This window comes from Telmatherina bonti (genome assembly GCF_933228915.1).
Source record: "Telmatherina bonti genome assembly, chromosome: 3".
Taxonomy (NCBI): domain Eukaryota; kingdom Metazoa; phylum Chordata; class Actinopteri; order Atheriniformes; family Telmatherinidae; genus Telmatherina; species Telmatherina bonti.
Genome location: NC_136621.1, coordinates 5,603,253 through 5,623,549, shown reverse-complemented (window position 1 = coordinate 5,623,549; position 20,297 = coordinate 5,603,253). Strand labels below are relative to the sequence as shown.

The 20,297-nt window shown below is 49.7% G+C and overlaps 1 protein-coding gene across 2 annotated transcripts; it reads right to left on the bottom strand.

Annotated features, from left to right (window-relative positions):
* Positions 1 to 362: 362 nt before the first annotated feature.
* Positions 363 to 19,516, bottom strand: zbtb45 (zinc finger and BTB domain containing 45). 2 transcript variants are annotated; one of them, XM_079264936.1, is made up of 7 exons: positions 19,323 to 19,516; positions 15,260 to 16,609; positions 14,786 to 14,917; positions 7,970 to 8,110; positions 6,195 to 6,468; positions 4,137 to 4,484; positions 363 to 1,212 (listed from the first exon to the last, which is right to left on the bottom strand). In XM_079264936.1, the coding sequence occupies exons 2-7, from the start codon at positions 16,328 to 16,330 to the stop codon at positions 1,118 to 1,120; spliced, it is 2,061 nt and encodes a 686-aa protein (XP_079121062.1). In that variant the 5' UTR covers positions 16,331 to 16,609; positions 19,323 to 19,516; the 3' UTR covers positions 363 to 1,117. The 2 variants fall into 2 exon arrangements, with proteins under 2 accessions (XP_079121062.1, XP_079121063.1); XM_079264937.1 differs by lacking the exon at positions 363 to 1,212 and adding an exon at positions 3,241 to 3,481.
* Between the last annotated feature and the right edge of the window lie 781 nt (positions 19,517 to 20,297).

Genomic DNA, 20,297 nt, shown 5'->3' with positions numbered 1-20,297 from the left:
GGCAGATGGCTGCCCTTCCTGAGCCGGGTTCTGCGGGAGGTTTTCTTCCTGTTAAAGGGGAGTTTTTTCCTTCCCACTGTCGCCGAGTGCAGCTCAGGATGGGGGATTGGATCCAAGTTATGACTCGATGCAATCAGTTGGTTTCTATTATAGGATATGTATGAATTGGCTTGAAATGATGTGGATGTAAAGTGCCCTGTGACAACATTGTTGTGAAGTGATGCTATACAAATAAAGCTGAGTTGAATGCGTCACGTTAACATTCATGTCTATCTAGTTAAAGAGAGAAACCAACCATGTTTTTCCACTCTGAAGACAGGCAGTAGCCGTAAAAGACTTTATTTGGAGAAAGAAATCTTTGAAATCACTCATTTTTTAAAATTCAATTATTTCATCGAATACAACATCTAAGTTCTCAGAAAAAGTTAAAATCATGCCTTCAGTCTCTTTTTACAGAAAACTTGTAGTTTTACCATGACAAGAGATTATTTTTCATAAAATGACTGAACGCTTTTTTTTTTGACATTTTTAACTTCTGTTAAAGTAATTAATGTAGAAAAACAATCATCATTCCTCTCAACAAAACAAGACAGAAAAACCAGAGTAAAGGCATAACACAGTATGTTACAATGCGTTGACATGGCTTCAAAGCACACATATTACAGTACTGTACAAGGTCCACCTCAGACTAAATGTAACAGAGCCACAGCCGCGGCTGAGGACGCGTCGAAGCTCGGAAACAGCTCAACACTGCTTATTTACCAAACCGGACCACAGCCTGCTGCTGGCAAAATGAGGTAAAGATTTCAAAGGAAAGCACCAAAGTTTGGCTTTAAATTTTATACGTAGCTTATTGGAGGTCTTTCAGTCATGCTTCTCTCATGTTGTTTTGTCTTTTAGATCCACAACACTGAAGACAAACTATTGTTTAGTCAGCAGCCGAAGACGTGGCGCTGCCCGGCCTGCTCAGCGTAAATAAGCAGTATCCCCCCCCCCCACTTACGTCGGACATTTAATGTCCGTCTTTATAGTGACGTCCAGGCAGAGACAATCTTTCCTGGACGCACTCTGTTAAATAATCTCAATGTTTTTTTTCCTTTATGTCAAATCATTTAAATCACCCGCAAAGTTCCAACTGGCTCATCTGTAGAGGAGATCGGACCAGAAGGCTCTTGGGAAGCTGAAGTCGGCTGCTGAGTATCATAACAAACGCTGAAGAAAACGAGCAGAAAGCAGGAACACGTCACCTTTCAGGTGTTTAGAGGAAAAAGCAACCCAAAAACACAACGTTAAGCCAGAAAGCTCAGGGACAACAAGTCCAAATAATGTGCAAACAGAATTGTGCATAGACATCAAATTGTAATAAATATTAATGTGACAACGGAGGTTATCACAAGTTTAGCTTTGTTGAAACATGTTGGGGTGATTGTACATTTTCAGGATTCAGTTAGTTTTACTAAAACATTAAAAAGGTTTATTATCTTTATAGTGCTGTCAGAATTTTTTTTGTTTTGTTTTTATTTTTTAAGCAACACTTTCCATTTATTATTAAGTAGATTTTTAAAAAGACAAACAACCAAAGACTCCATAAAAATCCTGATGATCGTCTGATTTGTCAGCGTTAATCTTCCTTATTTAACCTCCTCTAAATGGCTATGTCACATTTTCCTTCAGGTTCTGCTTATTTCTGCACTGAGGAAACAAAACAAAGTAAAATGACGAGCAACAAACAGCAACGTGAGCGTTACAGAGATCAAGTTACACAGAAGAACTTTAGCGAGGTCTGAGGGAAGCCAACGGGTCCATCTGAGCTTTAGTTCCCACTTAGATGAGCTTAAAACGACGAGAAGCATTAATGCCTGTCTTTGGACCACCGAGGTAATTGTTGGTGTGTGTGTGTGTGTGTGTGTGTGTGTGTGTGTGTGTGTGTGTGTGTGTGTGTGTAAAACATACTGAAATGATTCGCAAACAGTTCCATGAGAAAATAGTGTCCCATCTTGGTTTGAGGTATATGATCCTGGTGCTGACCGGCGGCGCCTGTGGAAAATGATGCAAAGCGTCCCGACAGATGGCGGTGAATTTCATTCACCCAGCTGTGCGTAAGCCCCCTCCCCCCTCCTCCCCCACCCACCCACCCACCTCCCTCTCCGCCCCCAAAGCCCTGTAGACCCACCGTGCTGTATCAGTGCCCCCCCCCCACCCCACCCCACCTCGGGTTTGTTCACCTTCAACTTCTAACTGAGGGGAGAAAGACGTGGTCAGAGCACGACGGCGTGGAGCAGCAGCTCCACTTCCCACGTCTCCTTCCATCTCTGCACGCTTCCATACCGAGCCGCCGGAGGAAACTCCCGGAACACGGAACGGCTCCAACATGGAACAAACCGTACTGCCAACGCCGCCCGTACTGCCAACGCCGCCCGTACTGCCAACGCCGCCCGTACTGCCAACGCCGCCCGTACTGCCAACGCCGCCCGTACTGCCACGCCGCCCGTACTGCCACGCCGCCCGTACTGCCACGCCGCCCGTACTGCCAACGCCGCCCGTACTGCCAACGCCGCCCGTACTGCCAACGCCGCCCGTACTGCCCACGCCGCCCGTACTGCCAACGCCGCCCGTACTGCCAACGCCGCCCGTACTGCCACGCCGCCCGTACTGCCAACGCCGCCCGTACTGCCAACGCCGCCCGTACTGCCACGCCGCCCGTACTGCCAACGCCGCCCGTACTGCCAACGCCGCCCGTACTGCCACGCCGCCCGTACTGCCAACGCCGCCCGTACTGCCAACGCCGCCCGTACTGCCAACGCCGCCCGTACTGCCCACGCCGCCCGTACTGCCAACGCCGCCCGTACTGCCCACGCCGCCCGTACTGCCCACGCCGCCCGTACTGCCCACGCCGCCCGTACTGCCAACGCCGCCCGTACTGCCCACGCCGCCCGTACTGCCAACGCCGCCCGTACTGCCAACGCCGCCCGTACTGCCAACGCCGCCCGTACTGCCCACGCCGCCCGTACTGCCCACGCCGCCCGTACTGCCCACGCCGCCCGTACTGCCACGCCGCGTGGCAAGAGATCTATGTTTTGCGGGTAAACTCACCTCGGACCGTCAGGATGAAAGGCGTTTCCTGTAGAGTGTGTCCTAACCTTTAACCTTTAGTCTGACACAGATGATTTTAGATCCTGATTTAAAAGAAGAGAAGGTGAATCAAACCCCCGTTACCCCACCCCCCCCATTTCCTGACCTCTTTGGTGACTCTGACCTCTCTGAGTTCCGACACAATTCCACATTTGAAATAAGGATGCTCTGATGATGACCTCCTGCGACGCGGCTCATGGATCGCGTGGTCCGCTGACGCTCCGCCAGGTGAGCCGTGTTGGCGTTGCGTCTGAGGAGGCTGGAACTGGACTGCAGGGCAGCTCCTCACATAACGCATCCTGCCATGATGCTCAGGGAGCGACTTCACCTCCATGCAGAGCGAACGGAGCTGAATGATGGAAAATATCTGTGAATTTAATCTTTTAAAGATCACGGCTTTGAATCTGGGAAACTCGGCTAAATGTCTATCTGTGATGCTGGCTCTGATCATATCGGTGCATCTAACAGTGATGATGATGATGATGATGCTGTCGCCTGTCAAGCGCCCATTCTTACACAACTCATCATCAGAAAACAGCTCCTGGTTGAGAATTATTCCACCAATCGGATGAATAAGAGCCGATGATGATCCAATCAGAGCAGAGCACCCTTATTTAGCGGTTCAAAATGGCGGTTCATGTGCGCGACGGGGGGGCATGTTGCTCCGTACCGCACAGCAACAAACGTCACAACACAGGAAACTAAAGTACAGATATCATTTTACCTTTTTCCACAAAATTTCCAGAGATGTTTGTACAGATCCCAAACGGCTTTAAGAGTACATTAACGGCCCCGTGAGGAAACCCTGACTGGAGCGAGAACTTTTAGACCTGTAAGAACTCTTCCAACGAGAATAAAAAGACGATTAAGTGGTGCTTCAAGGAATGGGCTCACCCCCCCTCCACCCCACCCCCCATTTTCCCTTCTCTGACTCTAGGTGGAGGAAGCTCCATGGTTGGGCATGTTGGCCATGCTGCCAACCATGCCAGCTGCTCCAGTCATACCTGAGGGTCCTCCCATAGCAGGAGGACTGTGCTTGGTCGGTGAGGTCATGTTGGCCCCGCGGCCCTGACCCTGGCCCGGAGCCTGGGGGGCGTGGTGGGCATGCTGCAGGGCATGGCGCTCCAGCAGGGTGCGGTGCGTGAAAGCTCGGTGGCACACATTGCACTGGAAGGTGCGTTCGGCACGGTGGGTGCGCATGTGGACGTTCAGGGAGCTTTTCTGGGTGAAGCGCTTGCCGCACATGGTGCACTGGAAGGCCCGGACCCCCGTGTGGACCACCATGTGTTTCAGGAGGTAGTCGCGCAGGGAGAAGGAGCGCCAGCAGATGGAGCACTGATGAGGTTTCTGACCTGGAGGGGCGGGTAGGCGCGCGCACACACACGCACACACACACACGCACACACACACACACACACACACACACACACACAGCAGAGCAAAGCATGCTTGTTATTAAACACGTCTCCAGATTTACACGTTCCAGGATTCCATCCGTCTCCCAGACCTGAACCCGGACCTGAACCCGGACCTGAACTCAGACCTGAACTCAGACCTGAACCCGGACCTGAACCCAGACCTGAACCCGGACCTGAACCCGGACCTGAACTCAGACCTGAACCCGGACCTGAACCCAGACCTGAACCCAGACCTGAACCCAGATCTGAACCCGGACCTGAACCCGGACCTGAACCCGGACCTGAACCCGGACCTGAACCCAGATCTGAACCTGGACCTGAACCCGGACCTGAACCCGGACCTGAACCCGGACCTGAACCCAGACCTGAACCCAGACCTGAACTCGGACCTGAACCCGGACCTGAACCCGGACCTGAACCCGGACCTGAACCCGGACCTGAACTCGGACCTGAACTCGGACCTGAACCCGGACCTGAACCCGGACCTGAACCCGGACCTGAACTCAGACCTGAACCCAGACCTGAACCCAGACCTGAACCCAGACCTGAACCTAGACCTGAACCTAGACCTGAACCCGGACCTGAACCCAGATCTGAACCCAGACCTGAACCCAGACCTGAACCCAGACCTGAACCCAGACCTGAACCCAGACCTGAACCCAGACTTGAACCTAGACCTGAACCCAGACTTGAACCCAGACCTGAACCTAGACCTGAACCCAGATCTGAACCTAGACCTGAACCCAGATCTGAACCCAGACCTGAACCCAGACCTGAACCTAGACCTGAACCCAGACCTGAACCCGGACCTGAACCTAGACCTGAACCCGGACCTGAACCCAGACCTGAACCCGGACCTGAACCCAGATCTGAACCTAGACCTGAACCTAGACCTGAACCCAGACCTGAACCCGGACCTGAACCTAGACCTGAACCCGGACCTGAACCCAGACCTGAACCCGGACCTGAACCTAGACCTGAACCCAGATCTGAACCCAGACCTGAACCCAGACCTGAACCTAGACCTGACCCCAGATCTGAACCTAGACCTGAACCCGGACCTGAACCCAGACCTGAACCCGGACCTGAACCACTAGACATCAGTCTGCATGACTCCATCCGCCCCTCTCTCAGAGCCTGCGGTCTTCAGGTTTGATGGACCACACAACGAAGACGTCACACTCTCGTCATACGACGTGTTTGTGGGCATCTGAAGCAGCAACGCTGGTGCGTCCCAGCATGAGATGGAAATGAGGGAACGTGGGCATGCAGCAGGCCATGGGCTCCACAGTCTGCTGCTCATACAGAGGATACGGCAGGTGGCGGATGGCCCAGTCAGTAATAAAATAAAGTTCAGAGTGGGTCTCTCCTGCAAACATGGCTGGTGAAAACTGCGTGAACCTCAAGCTCGGTGCTGCTCGTCTACCGGTCTGCTTGACTAAAGAGAAAACACGACAGCTGGTGTAAAAACGCAGCAACGGCAGAAACCAGAAGTCCGTATGCTCATAGTTCCTGCTTTCTGTAGATCTGGAGACTCCCTGAAGTTATCCGTGACGTTGCAGCGGTTCACATGCAAACTAAAACGTCTGTGAGCTAAAAAAAAAAAAAGTTTGCAGAAAAAGTTGCTGTGTGACACAAACTCACCCGAATGGATGAACATGTGCTTGCTGTAGTTCTTCCTGGAACGCAGAGATTTGCCACAGTGTGTGCAGTCGAACGAGGTCTCGGATCCCTGGGAGGAAGGAGAGGGCCCTGCGGAGCACGAGGAGGCGGAGGGAGGCGGGGCGGGGGTCATTGGTGCTGGGGGCGGAGCCTGCTGATTGGGCTCACTTCCTGCCATGTTGTCCATCCCTCCCATGGGCCCCCCCACGTAGAATGGAGCAGGCTGCGACTGGCCCACTGGGTACTGGAACAGAAGCTGTACAGGAGGACAAACACGCCGTCACAGGTAGCACTGAAATAACTGTCCAGCAGGATCAGTGTGCACGGCGTTCTGCAGGTGTCCTCTCCACAAAGTACTGTGTGATTGGTCGGACAATTGAGGGTGGAAAGTCAGAAAAGCATTCTGCAAATATGATAATGTGAGGTAGAATGGATAACTTTGATAGACAGCTGACTGAGGCGGTGAGAAAGCACGAAAACGTATCCAACACGTGGCATTTATAGACACGGACGCTCTGCCACAGAAATGTTTCTCGTTAAATAGGAAATAACAGGATCAATTTTTCTTTGCTCTCCCCCACCTTACATACTATACTATCAGGGTCCGATCAAGCAGCAAAATCTGGCGGTTCAAAGTGCGTAAAACTGCAGTTCCCCCTTCATCCACTAGGGGCTGCAAAACAGAGCAGATCCCCATAGACTCCCATGTTAAAAAGACCAACTTCACAGCAGAAATAAACAAGTTTATAGCAGAAATAAACATGTTTACAGCAGAAATAAACATGTTTACACCCTGCTACAAAAACATTTTTTAAGTTTACCTTCTTGACAACTGTGGGGGGAGTATTTAAAAAAAAAAAAACTTTAGAAGTAATTTATTCTTGAAAATCAGCATAATTAGGGGCGTGTCCTTTTGATTGACAGGTACCCGATCTCCCGCTTCTGGAAGGCAGAATGTATAACTGTGGTTTTTAGCCAACCGCGTGATTTAGCTCTAGCCTGCTTACCTCCTTCAGCTGGCTAGTTCCTGTTATCTCTTGTGTTAGCTTGGTTAGCTCTTAGCGACAGGCAGGTCAGAGTTTGATAGATGTCCTTCACCCACCCCCACACTCACAGATCCCCTTTCAGCTCCACCTCTTTAACCATTTCTGTATTTTCCGTAGAAATGGCACTCCTGATGCTGCGTAGGAACCGCCCAATGAGCTTCAATTCAGCTCTTCAGAAACCTCCAGGTGATGTCACGGAGGCTCCGCCCATCTTTTATATACAGTCTATGGCTCAGATGGTGAAACTGGATTGGTTCTGCCCCAACTCTAATCTGCTTCCTGTACATCCTTACTGAGGTGAGTGACAGGAAGGATATTTAGCAGATAAATGTAAAAGCAGACATCCTCCTGAACATCCAGTTGCTCCATTATCGCTGGCTAGCAGCCCATTCAGTTGTTGTTTCTAAATGCCGTATATTCATACAGGTGGTAATATGTTATGGTTATCTATTCACACAATAACACAATAACAATAACTTTAATTCTACTTAAACAACAAATCAGGATATTTTACCCCTCAGGAACGCTGCAGTCAGGAGATTTCCATTATAATACATGATCTTGTATGTCTTCTGTTTTCTGTTGAAGAATTTTTGTTCATAAAAGCCAGTTTTTTCACAATCGTTTGATGAAAAAGGAGCTAAAAGGTTTTTGTTTCCAGTAAACCAAAAAGCTCGCTTGTAACGAGGTGGTGTGACACACAGCGCCAACCTGGTTGTTGATGGACTGCGTGGTCGGAGGTGGCGTCATGGGCTTGTTGACCCGTCCTCTGGGGTTGAAAGCCATGGTCTGAGCAGGCTCGCTTTGCGGCCAGAAACTCTCTGAAAACACTCCATGATCATCATAGAAACCCTAAAAAGAATCACACACACACACACAAAATCTATTCAAAAGAAAGTTGAACAAATTGCAGGAAAACAATCAAAAATTCTCTGAAATTGCTGCTCGCATCAAACCGAAGAATAAAAAATCATTTCTGGGTAAAATGAGTTGTTTTGTTTCTCTTGTGAATAAACAGTGATGTAAGTAAAATGTCTCAAAGTTCTTCACAGATATAACAAACAAGACAAGCAGACAACTTCTCTTGGATCAAAACAGTTAAAACATGAAACCAGACAGCAGATAGAAAACACAATCAAATGAGATAAACAAGATGCAATTAAATAAAAGACATTTGTAATATTCCTGAGTAGATAAAACAGAAGTAAAATGAACTGTTTTCATGCAGATTTTGCCTCAAACTGTGACTCATTACAGATTACAGACAGAAAATCAAGGTCACATTTTAAACAAAAGCAGAAAGAAACTCGTTTTTTAGACGACTTTTCAGCTTTTATAGCCTGTATGCGGCTCATGAATCGTAACATCGTCTGCATCCACAGTCAGCCTCGTTTACATGATCAGCAAATTCAGACATCTGAGAGTAATCAGATTACTGTGTTATTATTTCAGTCTGATGTGTTTACATGATCTTCTGAAATACCTTGTTACAAAAACTGTGTGCACATTACCATTCCATCATCAGATTTATTTCAAAGGACGTACGTGTGTGGTGGTCACTTTCTGGTATTTTCCAATGTGGGTGGTTGTAGCGTTAGCTGCTAATATGAGAGCTAATGAGTGACCTAACAGCTCGAAAGGGGAATCTTTTACATCAGTGGTACCCAAACTTTCAGCACTTGTGAGGTGCAAGTATAGACATGGGGAGAATTTGCAGTGAAGTGGGTTGCAGTGTCCATGCACATGATGGACCGGGAAAAACAGCTAACAAGACTGTCTTTAACTCTTTTCCTACATGGAAACAAAATTAAAGGAATCTTGTGTCTGATGTAACACAGAGAAGGTTGGAAAAGATATACGCCATCAGACAGACATACACTTGCTGAAAGTGTGCTCCAGGTATTTTCACTCTGGTGTGAACACTTCACTTTGTGCAATGATTGTGTGTTTTTTTTTGTTCTGTTTCCAAGAAAATGACTTCTAGGATTCTCTGCATTTTGCAACCTGGCCTGTTGACACTACGACATGGCAAGCAAGCAGGGTTGGAATGCTAGTTCTAATGGTGCAATGAATGAATGGGAACCAAACAGCCCTCTGAGGAGATACTCGACCTTTCTGTCTTGCAGCACACTTGAAGAAGCCTCTGACTGAAGACATTGTTGTTTCCTTATGATCATGATCAATAAAAAAAAAAAAGACTAATGGTTCCTAAAAGGATGCTTATTGAGGTGAACAAATAAAAGTCTATGCAGAACTTCATAATGTGAGAAGTCAGGACAACTGGTCTGTAGTCTTCTGGTCCAGGTGATTGGGGATTTTTAGGATGCTTTCCAAAGCACAGCAACTCTTTTCTGACACTGGCTGGTGATATAAAAAAAAAAAAAAAAAAAAAAAAGAGCTGAAGAATCCGACATGGTTGTTCTGAGCAGGTTTTCAAAACTTCTGGGCTGACACCATCTGGACCTGCAGCCTTGTCTGGTTAGCTTGTCCAGTTACTTCTCCCTTGACTGCAGGAGACAGACAGGCTGGAGGTGGAGTTAGAGGAGGTCTAAGGAGACAGACAGGCTGGAGGTGGAGTTAGAGGAGGTCTAAGGAGACAGACAGGCTGGAGGTGGAGGTAGAGGAGGTCTAAGGAGACAGACAGGCTGGAGGTGGAGTTAGAGGAGGTCTAAGGAGACAGACAGGCTGGAGGTGGAGGCAGAGGAGGTCTAAGGAGACAGACAGGCTGGAGGTGGAGGCAGAGGAGGTCTAAGGAGACAGACAGGCTGGAGGTGGAGGCAGAGGAGGTCTAAGGAGACAGACAGGCTGGAGGTAGAGGCAGAGGAGGTCTAAGGAGACAGACAGGCTGGAGGTAGAGGCAGAGGAGGTCTAAGGAGACAGACCGGCTGGAGGTGGAGGCAGAGGAGGTCTAAGGAGACAGACAGGCAGGAGGAGGAGGAAAAGGAGGTCTAAGGAGACAGACAGGCTGGAGGTGGAGTTAGAGGAGGTCTAAGGAGACAGACAGGCAGGAGGAGGAGGAAAAGGAGGTCTAAGGAGACAGACAGGCTGGAGGTGGAGGCAGAGGAGGTCTAAGGAGACAGACAGGCTGGAGGTGGAGGTAGAGGAGGTCTAAGGAGACAGACAGGCTGGAGGTGGAGGTAGAGGAGGTCTAAGGAGACAGACAGGCAGGAGGAGGAGGGAAAGGAGGTCCAAGGAGACAGACAGGCAGGAGGAGGAGGAATGGGAGGTCCAAGGAGACAGACAGGCAGGAGGAGGAGGAAAAGGAGGTCTAAGCAGACAGACAGGCAGGACGAGGAGGAATGGGAGGTCCAAGGAGACAGACAGGCTGGAGGAGGAGGAAAAGGAGGTCCAAGGAGACAGACAGGCAGGAGGAGGAGGAAAAGGAGGTCCAAGGAGACAGACAGGCAGGAGGAGGAGGAAAAGGAGGTCTAAGGAGACAGACAGGCAGGAGGAGGAGGAAAAGGAGGTCTAAGGAGACAGACAGGCAGGAGGTGGAGGCAGAGGAGGTCTAAGGAGACAGACAGGCTGGAGGTGGAGGTAGAGGAGGTCTAAGGAGACAGACAGGCAGGAGGAGGAGGGAAAGGAGGTCCAAGGAGACAGACAGGCAGGAGGAGGAGGAATGGGAGGTCCAAGGAGACAGACAGGCAGGAGGAGGAGGAAAAGGAGGTCCAAGGAGACAGACAGGCAGGAGGAGGAGGAATGGGAGGTCCAAGGAGACAGACAGGCAGGAGGAGGAGGAAAAGGAGGTCTAAGCAGACAGACAGGCAGGACGAGGAGGAATGGGAGGTCCAAGGAGACAGACAGGCAGGAGGAGGAGGAAAAGGAGGTCTAAGCAGACAGACAGGCAGGACGAGGAGGAATGGGAGGTCCAAGGAGACAGACAGGCTGGAGGAGGAGGAAAAGGAGGTCCAAGGAGACAGACAGGCAGGAGGAGGAGGAAAAGGAGGTCTAAGCAGACAGACAGGCAGGACGAGGAGGAATGGGAGGTCCAAGGAGACAGACAGGCAGGAGGAGGAGGAAAAGGAGGTCTAAGCAGACAGACAGGCTGGAGGAGGAGGAAAAGGAGGTCTAAGCAGACAGACAGGCTAAGCAGACAGACAGGCAGGACGAGGAGGAATGGGAGGTCCAAGGAGACAGACAGGCAGGAGGAGGAGGAAAAGGAGGTCTAAGCAGACAGACAGGCTGGAGGAGGAGGAAAAGGAGGTCTAAGCAGACAGACAGGCAGGACGAGGAGGAATGGGAGGTCCAAGGAGACAGACAGGCTGGAGGAGGAGGAAAAGGAGGTCCAAGGAGACAGACAGGCAGGAGGAGGAGGAAAAGGAGGTCCAAGGAGACAGACAGGCAGGAGGAGGAGGAAAAGGAGGTCTAAGCAGACAGACAGGCAGGACGAGGAGGAATGGGAGGTCCAAGGAGACAGACAGGCAGGAGGAGGAGGAAAAGGAGGTCTAAGCAGACAGACAGGCTGGAGGAGGAGGAAAAGGAGGTCTAAGCAGACAGACAGGCAGGACGAGGAGGAATGGGAGGTCCAAGGAGACAGACAGGCTGGAGGAGGAGGAAAAGGAGGTCCAAGGAGACAGACAGGCAGGAGGAGGAGGAAAAGGAGGTCCAAGGAGACAGACAGGCAGGAGGAGGAGGAAAAGGAGGTCTAAGCAGACAGACAGGCAGGACGAGGAGGAATGGGAGGTCCAAGGAGACAGACAGGCAGGAGGAGGAGGAAAAGGAGGTCTAAGCAGACAGACAGGCTGGAGGAGGAGGAAAAGGAGGTCTAAGCAGACAGACAGGCTGGAGGAGGAGGAAAAGGAGGTCTAAGCAGACAGACAGGCAGGAGGAGGAGGAAAAGGAGGTCTAGGGAAACAGACAGGCTGGAGGAGGAGGCAGAGAACATCTCATGCAATAGAGAGGGTGATGAGGATGTGTTAAGAGTCGATGACTGAGCAGCAGGGTGACAGAGTGGAGGTGCAAATGAAAAGTTTTGGGCTTGTGGAATGTCTGTTGGGGTGCCGTGTTCAGTTCAGTTCACCTCCATCAGGCTAATCCCCTTAAACTTGTCTGTGATCGTTTTTAATTTCTGATGGCAAATTTCTTACGTTCTGCTGCTTTCTAACTTTCTCCGGTAGTCCTCCTTGAACCTCCTCATCTTTGTTTTGAGTTGTTTTTGTGTTGTCTTAAATAACTCCCTGAAGGCGTTCTTTTAAATGTTTAGCAGCTTTTTCAGGTCACTGGTGACCCAGGACTTGTTATTTATTGAATAATGATTTATTTGACCAGATAGAAAAAAATATCACCCAGAAAAATACATAAATAAATCCAGATGCATCAATAAACAATCAAACGTGTTAGTATCAAATTCATTTACACATTTATTTATATTGTAGCTACTTTATGTCTATGTTAAATAGCTTTATAAAAATATTTTAGCAGATAAACACCTTGTCTTTAATGTTTTACAGTGATCTGTATCATAACAACATCTCTATTGTGACAAACCAAACTGTGAGAAAAATCAGGTAAAAATTGGTGAAATTATTGTTGTGGTTGAGCCTACACCTTACAAATAAATGCATTGGAGACGCATGGGAGACCCATCCAAGGGACGTCAACTCATATAGGCAGCGTGATTCTATGAGGCGTCTACGCATTTTATGTCTATGGGAGTTCCCCTCTTGTCTACTAGGGGCTCCAGTAGACAAGAGGGAGTAAATCCCCATAGACTCCAATGTTAAAAATATCAACTTCCCAGCAGAAATAAACATGTTTACAGCCTGGTTCAAAAATCCATTTTAGGTTCAATAGGTCAGGTTTACCTTCATGACAACTGTGGGGGGAGTGAATTTTTTTGATTGACAGGTACCCGATCTTCCGCTTCAATTATGAAGAACGTAGAACAACCGCGGTTTTTAGCCGGTTAACAACGTGACCCCTCTCAGCTCCACCTCTTTACACATATTTGTATTTTCCGGGCGAGACGACACGCATGCCCCTGCCAAGATGGTGATGGTAGGAACCGCCCACCAAGCTTCATTTCAACTCTTCAGAAACCTCCGGGTGACGTCATGGAGGTTCCGTCCATGCTTTACAGTCTATGGTCGTGGCCCTGTCCGTTCTCATGCAGATCCAAAATGCCTCCAAACGCCAGCCCTCAGACTCAGTGAGTAAATCTCAGACTGATGGGCTAACAGGGTGCAAGGCTAGCTGCCATCTGTTTGGTATGTCCGTAGTTTACGTGCTTTTCCAGCTGTTTTCCTGTCACCTTATTATCTTGAAAAATAATTTATTTTAAACGTTTACAAGTCTATACTGAATCGGCATGTGCTGTGATGTGTCGAATCCATTAAACAGCGAATCTGCTCAAGCCTGGTCACAAGTGCTGCAAACAAGAGCTGTTTTTGTGTTTCATCTGTCGCATGATGTGGAAGCAGAGAAAGACGTTGTCCTAGAGAGGGACGAAGAGCAGGACGCGCCTTCAAAGCAGCTTTAGTCTGAAAATTTATGTAAGCATTTTTCTGCTCCCCGTTTTTATGTCAAATAAAAAAGGAAAATAAAAGATAAATGTAAATAAGTTATCATATTCAACGGATTATGTTATTTTAGATGCATCAGATTACATGACGCATTACATAAAATCTATTCGAACATAATTGCAGTCTGGTGACTCCTAATCAAATCAAATTGTAATTGGAGTTTAAATGCACATAACAGGTAGATGAGCGTAGAAACAGTAAAACCACAGTAAAACACTATTATTTCATTTCACCGTTCTGACATTATTATTATCTACTTATTTTAAATATCTCAAACATAAGTGGGAAAAAAAAAATTTCTGTTTATAATTGTTCAAAACAAACAAAAACACATTTTTCTCTGGCTTTTTTCTTTGTGTGAAAGTTAAAGGCTTAAAAAAAAGCTAAAACAGAATAAATGTTTTTGTAAATGTAATTTGATGAGTATACTGAAGAAAGTCTGCTGCACACCCTGTCACACTGGAGAAAGAGCAAAAAAAAGAAAACCTGATGGAGGAGCTGATTAATCAGGAGGTGCTGGATTCACTGATGATCACCTGCTATGCTCTGCTGGTAAAACATGACGCTTTAACTGCTTAAACTGGGCAGATTATTCAGGTTGCCATCATGACTTCATCTGCAGAGAACTGAGAGGCAAAGCAGCATCCTTTGATTGCGTGGCAGATGTTCCTCATCTAGTCTGCAGTGTACCGCAGGCTGCGGCATAAATCCTCTCCATCATGTTTCTCCTCCACTTAGTTCAGGACTTGTGACACAAACGCAGATTAGAAATTTGGCACAAGATCTTTTGGAAGGAAGAATTGAGATTATGACCAAATTTATCCCTAAAATTAACACGGTTTTAAACACTGGCATCCTTCTACTTGAAATCGCCAATGAATTATTAAAATGTTCAATAAAAGTGCTTTTTCTCCAGCACGGTTTGGCATTTACATTTCACTAACTCTCTTCTCTGAGTCATCGCCGCTGGCTTCAGCAGCTGCATTTCACCTCCGAGGTAACGTACCTGCCCAAAGGTTGCCATGGATTCCTGGCTCTCCGGCTCCTGATCTTGCCTGCCGTCCTCCAAGGAATAGACGGTCCCATCTGCATCCTGCACCCCTTCATCCTTCACCACCACTCCCTCTCCCCCCAGCACCTGAGGAGAAGAAGGTCTGTGTCAATGTTAAGTGGAAAAGACATCCAATTTGCGAAATGTGGTCACGCAGTCACACAGAGCAGCAGCAGACTGGCTCGGCGACACGGCGTGTAATCAGGGGGATGACCTACAGTTAACACGCAGGAGTCCATAGATTATCACCCAGGCAATTTCTGCTCAAGTTGAGACGGAAAATTCAGTTGTGCAAAGTGCAGAAACATGTCGGTGGTATACGCCAATGCAGTGTGAGAAGAGGGAAAAGCATAAAAAGAAACGGAAAACGTTGCAGCTCTGCATGCCTGAAAGCTGTAACCATAGCAACCCTTCCCCTTATCCCCCTACCTGGAGTCTTATCGGCTGCCTCTGCTTGCGGCTGTGGCTCGCTCCCCTGTCTCTGTCTCCGTCTCTTCCTCGCTCTCTGCCGTCCATGTCCTCCTCCTCGCTGTATCGGTCCATCCCCACCAGGTCATCCGAGAGGTCGGCTGCGTTGCTGCGGAGGCCGTCCCTGCTGATGCTGTCCACGCCACCAACGCCGGAGTTGCAGCTGACGGACAGGTTCCCCGCGTTGCTGGTGCTGGCTCCGTTAGCGGTCTGCGCCAGCAGGTCGCGGAGCTTGTACCGGACATCCTGAGTACAGCTGGAGCTCTGCTTCATGAGGATGGCGCCGGCCCCAGGGCCCATCCCATCGCTGCCACACATGGAGCTGGCGCCCATGTCTCCCAGTGCCATCAGATTCACCGTGTTGCTCTGATCCATCGGGCCGGGGCCGCTCTCGCTGACACTAACGTTGGCGCCCGCCAGACCGCCGCCCACGTTACTCGCTCCACATTCAGCCATGAAGTTGGAGAAGTTTGCGTAGCCTCCACCTCCAGCCGCGCTACTGACAGAGCAGCTTCCACTGCTGCCGCTCTCCCTCCCTTTCCCCAGACCACGCTCTTCTTGTTTAGGGAGAACTCCTCCGAGCATCGCCCCTCCTGCAGCCGCCGCTGCTGCCGCCGCCGCTGCAGCTGCGCTCGCTGCTCCTGCCGCCGCCTTCCTCTGCGAGATGATCTGGGTGCACTCGTCGATGACTGTCTTGATCTGCAGGATGCTGGCAGCGGTGAGGATGCAAAGAGCCTGCGACTGCAGCACCACCAGCGAGCCGCTGTACATGAAATCCACGAGCTGCTTCACCGTCTCGGCAGGCACTAGCGGCGGCACGGATATCTCAGAGTGACCCAGCAGCAGCTTGTCCTGGAAGAAGGGGCTTCCCGCTGCCAGGACGCAGGCGTGGGCGCGCAGCGAGGCGTCGTGTATACGCACGGTCACATCGCAGAAGAGGCCTTCACGCCGCTGGGTGCGCAGGGCTTCCAGCACCGACTGGCTGGAGTTGTGCAGATGGATGTAGTGCACGGTCTCTGTGCCGGACACCATGGCAGGGCGAGGTGAATCGCTGGGGATGGGGTGGGAGTGGGAGTGGGGGAGGGGGAGGGGAGGTAGGTGTCTGGGGTTTTGCGTCAGCTTGAGGGATAAGGAGAGCGGGTAGGAGAACGGATCCAGAGCATGGGCCACGGTGGGGCCGTATTGGCTCAGACGGCCATGGGTCAGGCGGAGCTTTCAACCTGCTTCTCTGCTGCGGGGCGAAGCCTGAGAGGAGGCGCCCTCCTCGCTCTGAGGGACGCCGGCGTCTGCTGGACGTTTGCACCTAAAGATCTGTTCCAACAAGAGCGAACAGGATTCAGAAAAAGCACACAGCGGTGTGAGCAAGCACGACACATCTGCTCTTAATTCCGACAGAAAAAAACGCCTCCATGCAGAAAATCCGACATTGTTCAGGAGTCCAGAACCTGTTGCGGGATGTGAGATTTATTATCATTATCACACATTTTCTCCGAAACCCAAACAGAACAGAAGCAGTTAACACTAAAGCGTGTTCCATCCTCCACAAGGAGCCAGAACGTCTTTCTTGTTCTCGAGACTCCGAGAAGAAAATGACGTCATTTTGTTCTTGCGGACGTGTTTGAAGACAGTTCTCGACACATCGGGGTGGCAGAACTTTTTTCTTGCAGGGCTGCGAGAAGCATCGTGTGATTGGTCAGACATTGGAGGTGGGCGTGGTTAACACGGAGAAAACGAAGTGGAGTTGCTGCTTCCGTGTGTTTGCTGTTACAGGTAAAACGGATGGTTTTGATAAAAACAGCTGACCGAGGTGGTGAGAAAGTACCAACATTTTTACACGTTTCATTAAAACACTCGGACCCAGCCGCGTGCACGACCCGCCCAGCCGCGTGCACGACCCGCCCAGCCGCGTGCACGACCCGCCCAGCCGCGTGCACGACCCGCCCTGCCGCGTGCACGACCCGCCCAGCCGCGTGCACGACCCGCCCAGCCGCGTGCACGACCCGCCCTGCCGCGTGCACGACCCGCCCAGCCGCGTGCACGACCCGCCCAGCCGCGTGCACGACCCGCCCTCCCGCGTGCACGACCCGCCCTGCCGCGTGCACGACCCGCCCTGCCGCGTGCACGACCCGCCCTGCCGCGGACGAAGTTGCTCGTTAAATATGAAACTAAAAAAGCATGCGGAAAGCGGAAACCTCCACCAAGCACAAAGTTAAAGAATCCTTCTAAACCATTCCTGGATCCAAACGGTGATCCGGATCACCACCAGAATTTAATTAGTTCTTCATTTTCACATTTCCAACAACTCTTGAAATATTTATAAAAAATCCGTCCCTAACCTTTTAAGTTATCTTGAGCAAAATGACGCTGGGAAAATCATAACCTCCTCGGCGGAGGTAACAACCGGGTTCATGGCACATAAAGCAGACATCGCCCCCCGCAGTGACCCCTCCCCGCTGCAGACCTGCTTCTCCTGGAGGATGTATGGACCTGACGATGGATGGATGGATGGATGATAGATGGGTGGATATACGGATGGATGGATGATAGATGGGTGGATATACAGATGGATAGATGGATGGATAAAAATATAGATGGACAATAGATGGATGGAAAGATAAATGGATGGATGGATGAAAAGGTGGATGGATAGATGGATGGATGGATGAATGGAGAGTGATAGATAGATGGCTGGAAAGATTGATGGATGGTTGGATGGATGGAAAGATAGATGGATATATGGATAGAAAGATGGATGGATGGATAGAATGATAGATAATAGATTAATGGGTGGAAAGATGGATGGAAAGATGGATGAGTAGATGAATGGACAGATAATAGATTGATGGCTGAATAGATGGAAAGATAGATAAATGGATAGATGGACAGATGGATGGATAGATCATAGATAGAATAAATGTTATTCCTTTACTCAAGTCATACTGTTTGTCATTTTGTGAGCTGAAATGACTGAAATGTGTTGGACTTTGCCACCAGGTTGTTGGTCCTTTCAAATTGTCTGCTGTGGACTGAAGTTTTACTGAGAAAGTTACTGACTGGAAAAATGGGCGATGCTCTGCCTTGCCCAGTAAGAAAAGCATGATATGGGCCTTTTTTAGGAGGAGAAACTAAATCCGGGGCAGGGGCGCTTGCAGGAAAACCTGAAATTCTTGGGCCTTGCGGTGTTAAAGCAGCTGCATCAGAAGGTTAAACACCTGAGCAGATAGGGTTACTCATCCAATCAGTCGCGTGCATCATCGGGAACACCTGTTGAGAACAGGTGACAGCGCGTGCTTGGCTAGAGTCCGGAGGCACCACGGGTCAGTTGACTGCGCGCGCAGCGGGGGGCCGATAACGCAATGCGAAACATAACCTGACCATTAGCGCAGAAAAACAGGTGGGGGTCACGGGGTCTGACACTGACAGATTACAATGTCTCACTAAAATAACACGCAAATGTTGCGGACTGCGGAGGATTTGCGTAAGAAACGAGCAAACAGGTTAACGGCGGCTTGCATTAGCTGTAGCATTAGCCGCTCGTCTCGCACGGAAATGTGCGCAAAGTGCAGCAATGTTTGCGTGCAAACTGACCTTCTGCACCCAGAGAAACACAGACTAAAGTGTTTTCAGCATCACGACAGTTGGCACGAAGTCTAGCAGCTCTGAAGCCGGACTGAAGATCGGAATTGGCTTCAACACGATGCTAACCGAGCTAAGCTAGCGCACATTACCACAGACACAGCTAGTAAAGTTAGCATGTCTGCAGCTAGTTAGCATGGTTAGGGGCAGTTAGTTAGCATGTCTGCAGCTAGTTAGCGTGTCTGCAGCTAGTTAGCATGGTTAAGGACAGCTAGTTAGCATGTCTGCAGCTAGTTATCGTGTCTGCAGCTAGTTAGCATGTCTGCAGCTAGTTATCGTGTCTGCAGCTAGTTAGCATGTCTCCAGGCTGCTTTTTGCTTCCTTTCCCCTCTGCGGCGCCCTGACGCCACATTCCAGAGGTTTCCGGCCGACATGTCTGGTTACTTACCGCTGGATGAGGCTGACACTCCGGCGGGGAGAGTTTCAGTCGGATGGGTGCAGCAGCAGGAAGAAGACGAAGAAGAAGCCCCTCATGCAGCGCACCCAGCCTGGTCGAGGCTCGCGACAAACACGCAAACACACGCAGATTTACACGCATGCAGGCGCAGAGAGCTGCAGAAAGAGAGGTGAAGTTTCTTCCACCCGAACCGCCGCTGCACGCGCACTTCTCACGTCGACGTGCACGCTCCGTGCGTCGCTTTCAGCAAACACACCTAGACGCCCACACTCTGGGGAAAACGCGTCGAGCGCGCGAGCCATGGCTGGAAAGGTTTCCTTTCTGGCAGGCTCGTACTTGTGGTGCACGCACTTGAAGGAAGGTAACAGGTAAGGCGCTCAGCAGGTGATCCAGCTGCTGCAGAACAGCTGGAGCAAACGGGACCAGATCAGCTGGAAGCTGTCCGGGAGGAAGAGGAGTTCAGGTGGAGGAAGGGGTCATGACGTCACAGACAAACTAACCAGAATCAGACTCTGACGTCTCGCAGTTAAAGTTTATTTTCATGCGGATGAAGCGGTGTGAGGAGAGCACCGCTGGTCCAGATGGGTTTCCGTCCGATACCAGAACCTCAGTGGTTTCCGTTTGTTAATTTATTAATATTTGTATTGATCAGAGAAGATGGCGCGAAGCTGCGGCGGCCTTTCATGGTTTTACTGCAACTGGAACACGAAATATGAATAAAACTGAGTATAAGTAGAATAAACATCCTCTTGAAATATGTTGAGTAAATTAAAGTCTTTTAGAGGTGATTGAACAGACCACAAATGAATATTTACATTTTAAAAAGATGATTAATAGAAATAAAACTAAAATTGTAGTAAAACATTGAAACACATGATCATCAGGGCTGGATTAAAAGTGCACAGGCCCCTGGGCTCAGAGTGTTCCAGGGGCCCTCTTCCCCACCATAACATAGTGAAAATTGTG

What these genes read in the sequence shown, in the direction of transcription:
- zbtb45 (XM_079264936.1), bottom strand. Translation starts at nt 16,330, where the DNA reads ATGGTGTCCGGCACAGAGACCGTGCACTACATCCATCTGCACAACTCC. An exon ending in GGCAGCCGATAAGACTCCAG is followed by an intron (nt 14,918 to 15,259) that starts GTAGGGGGATAA and finishes TCTTCTCCTCAG; the next exon opens with GTGCTGGGGGGAGAGGGAGT. An exon ending in CCATGGCAACCTTTGGGCAG is followed by an intron (nt 8,111 to 14,785) that starts GTACGTTACCTC and finishes GATTCTTTTTAG; the next exon opens with GGTTTCTATGATGATCATGG.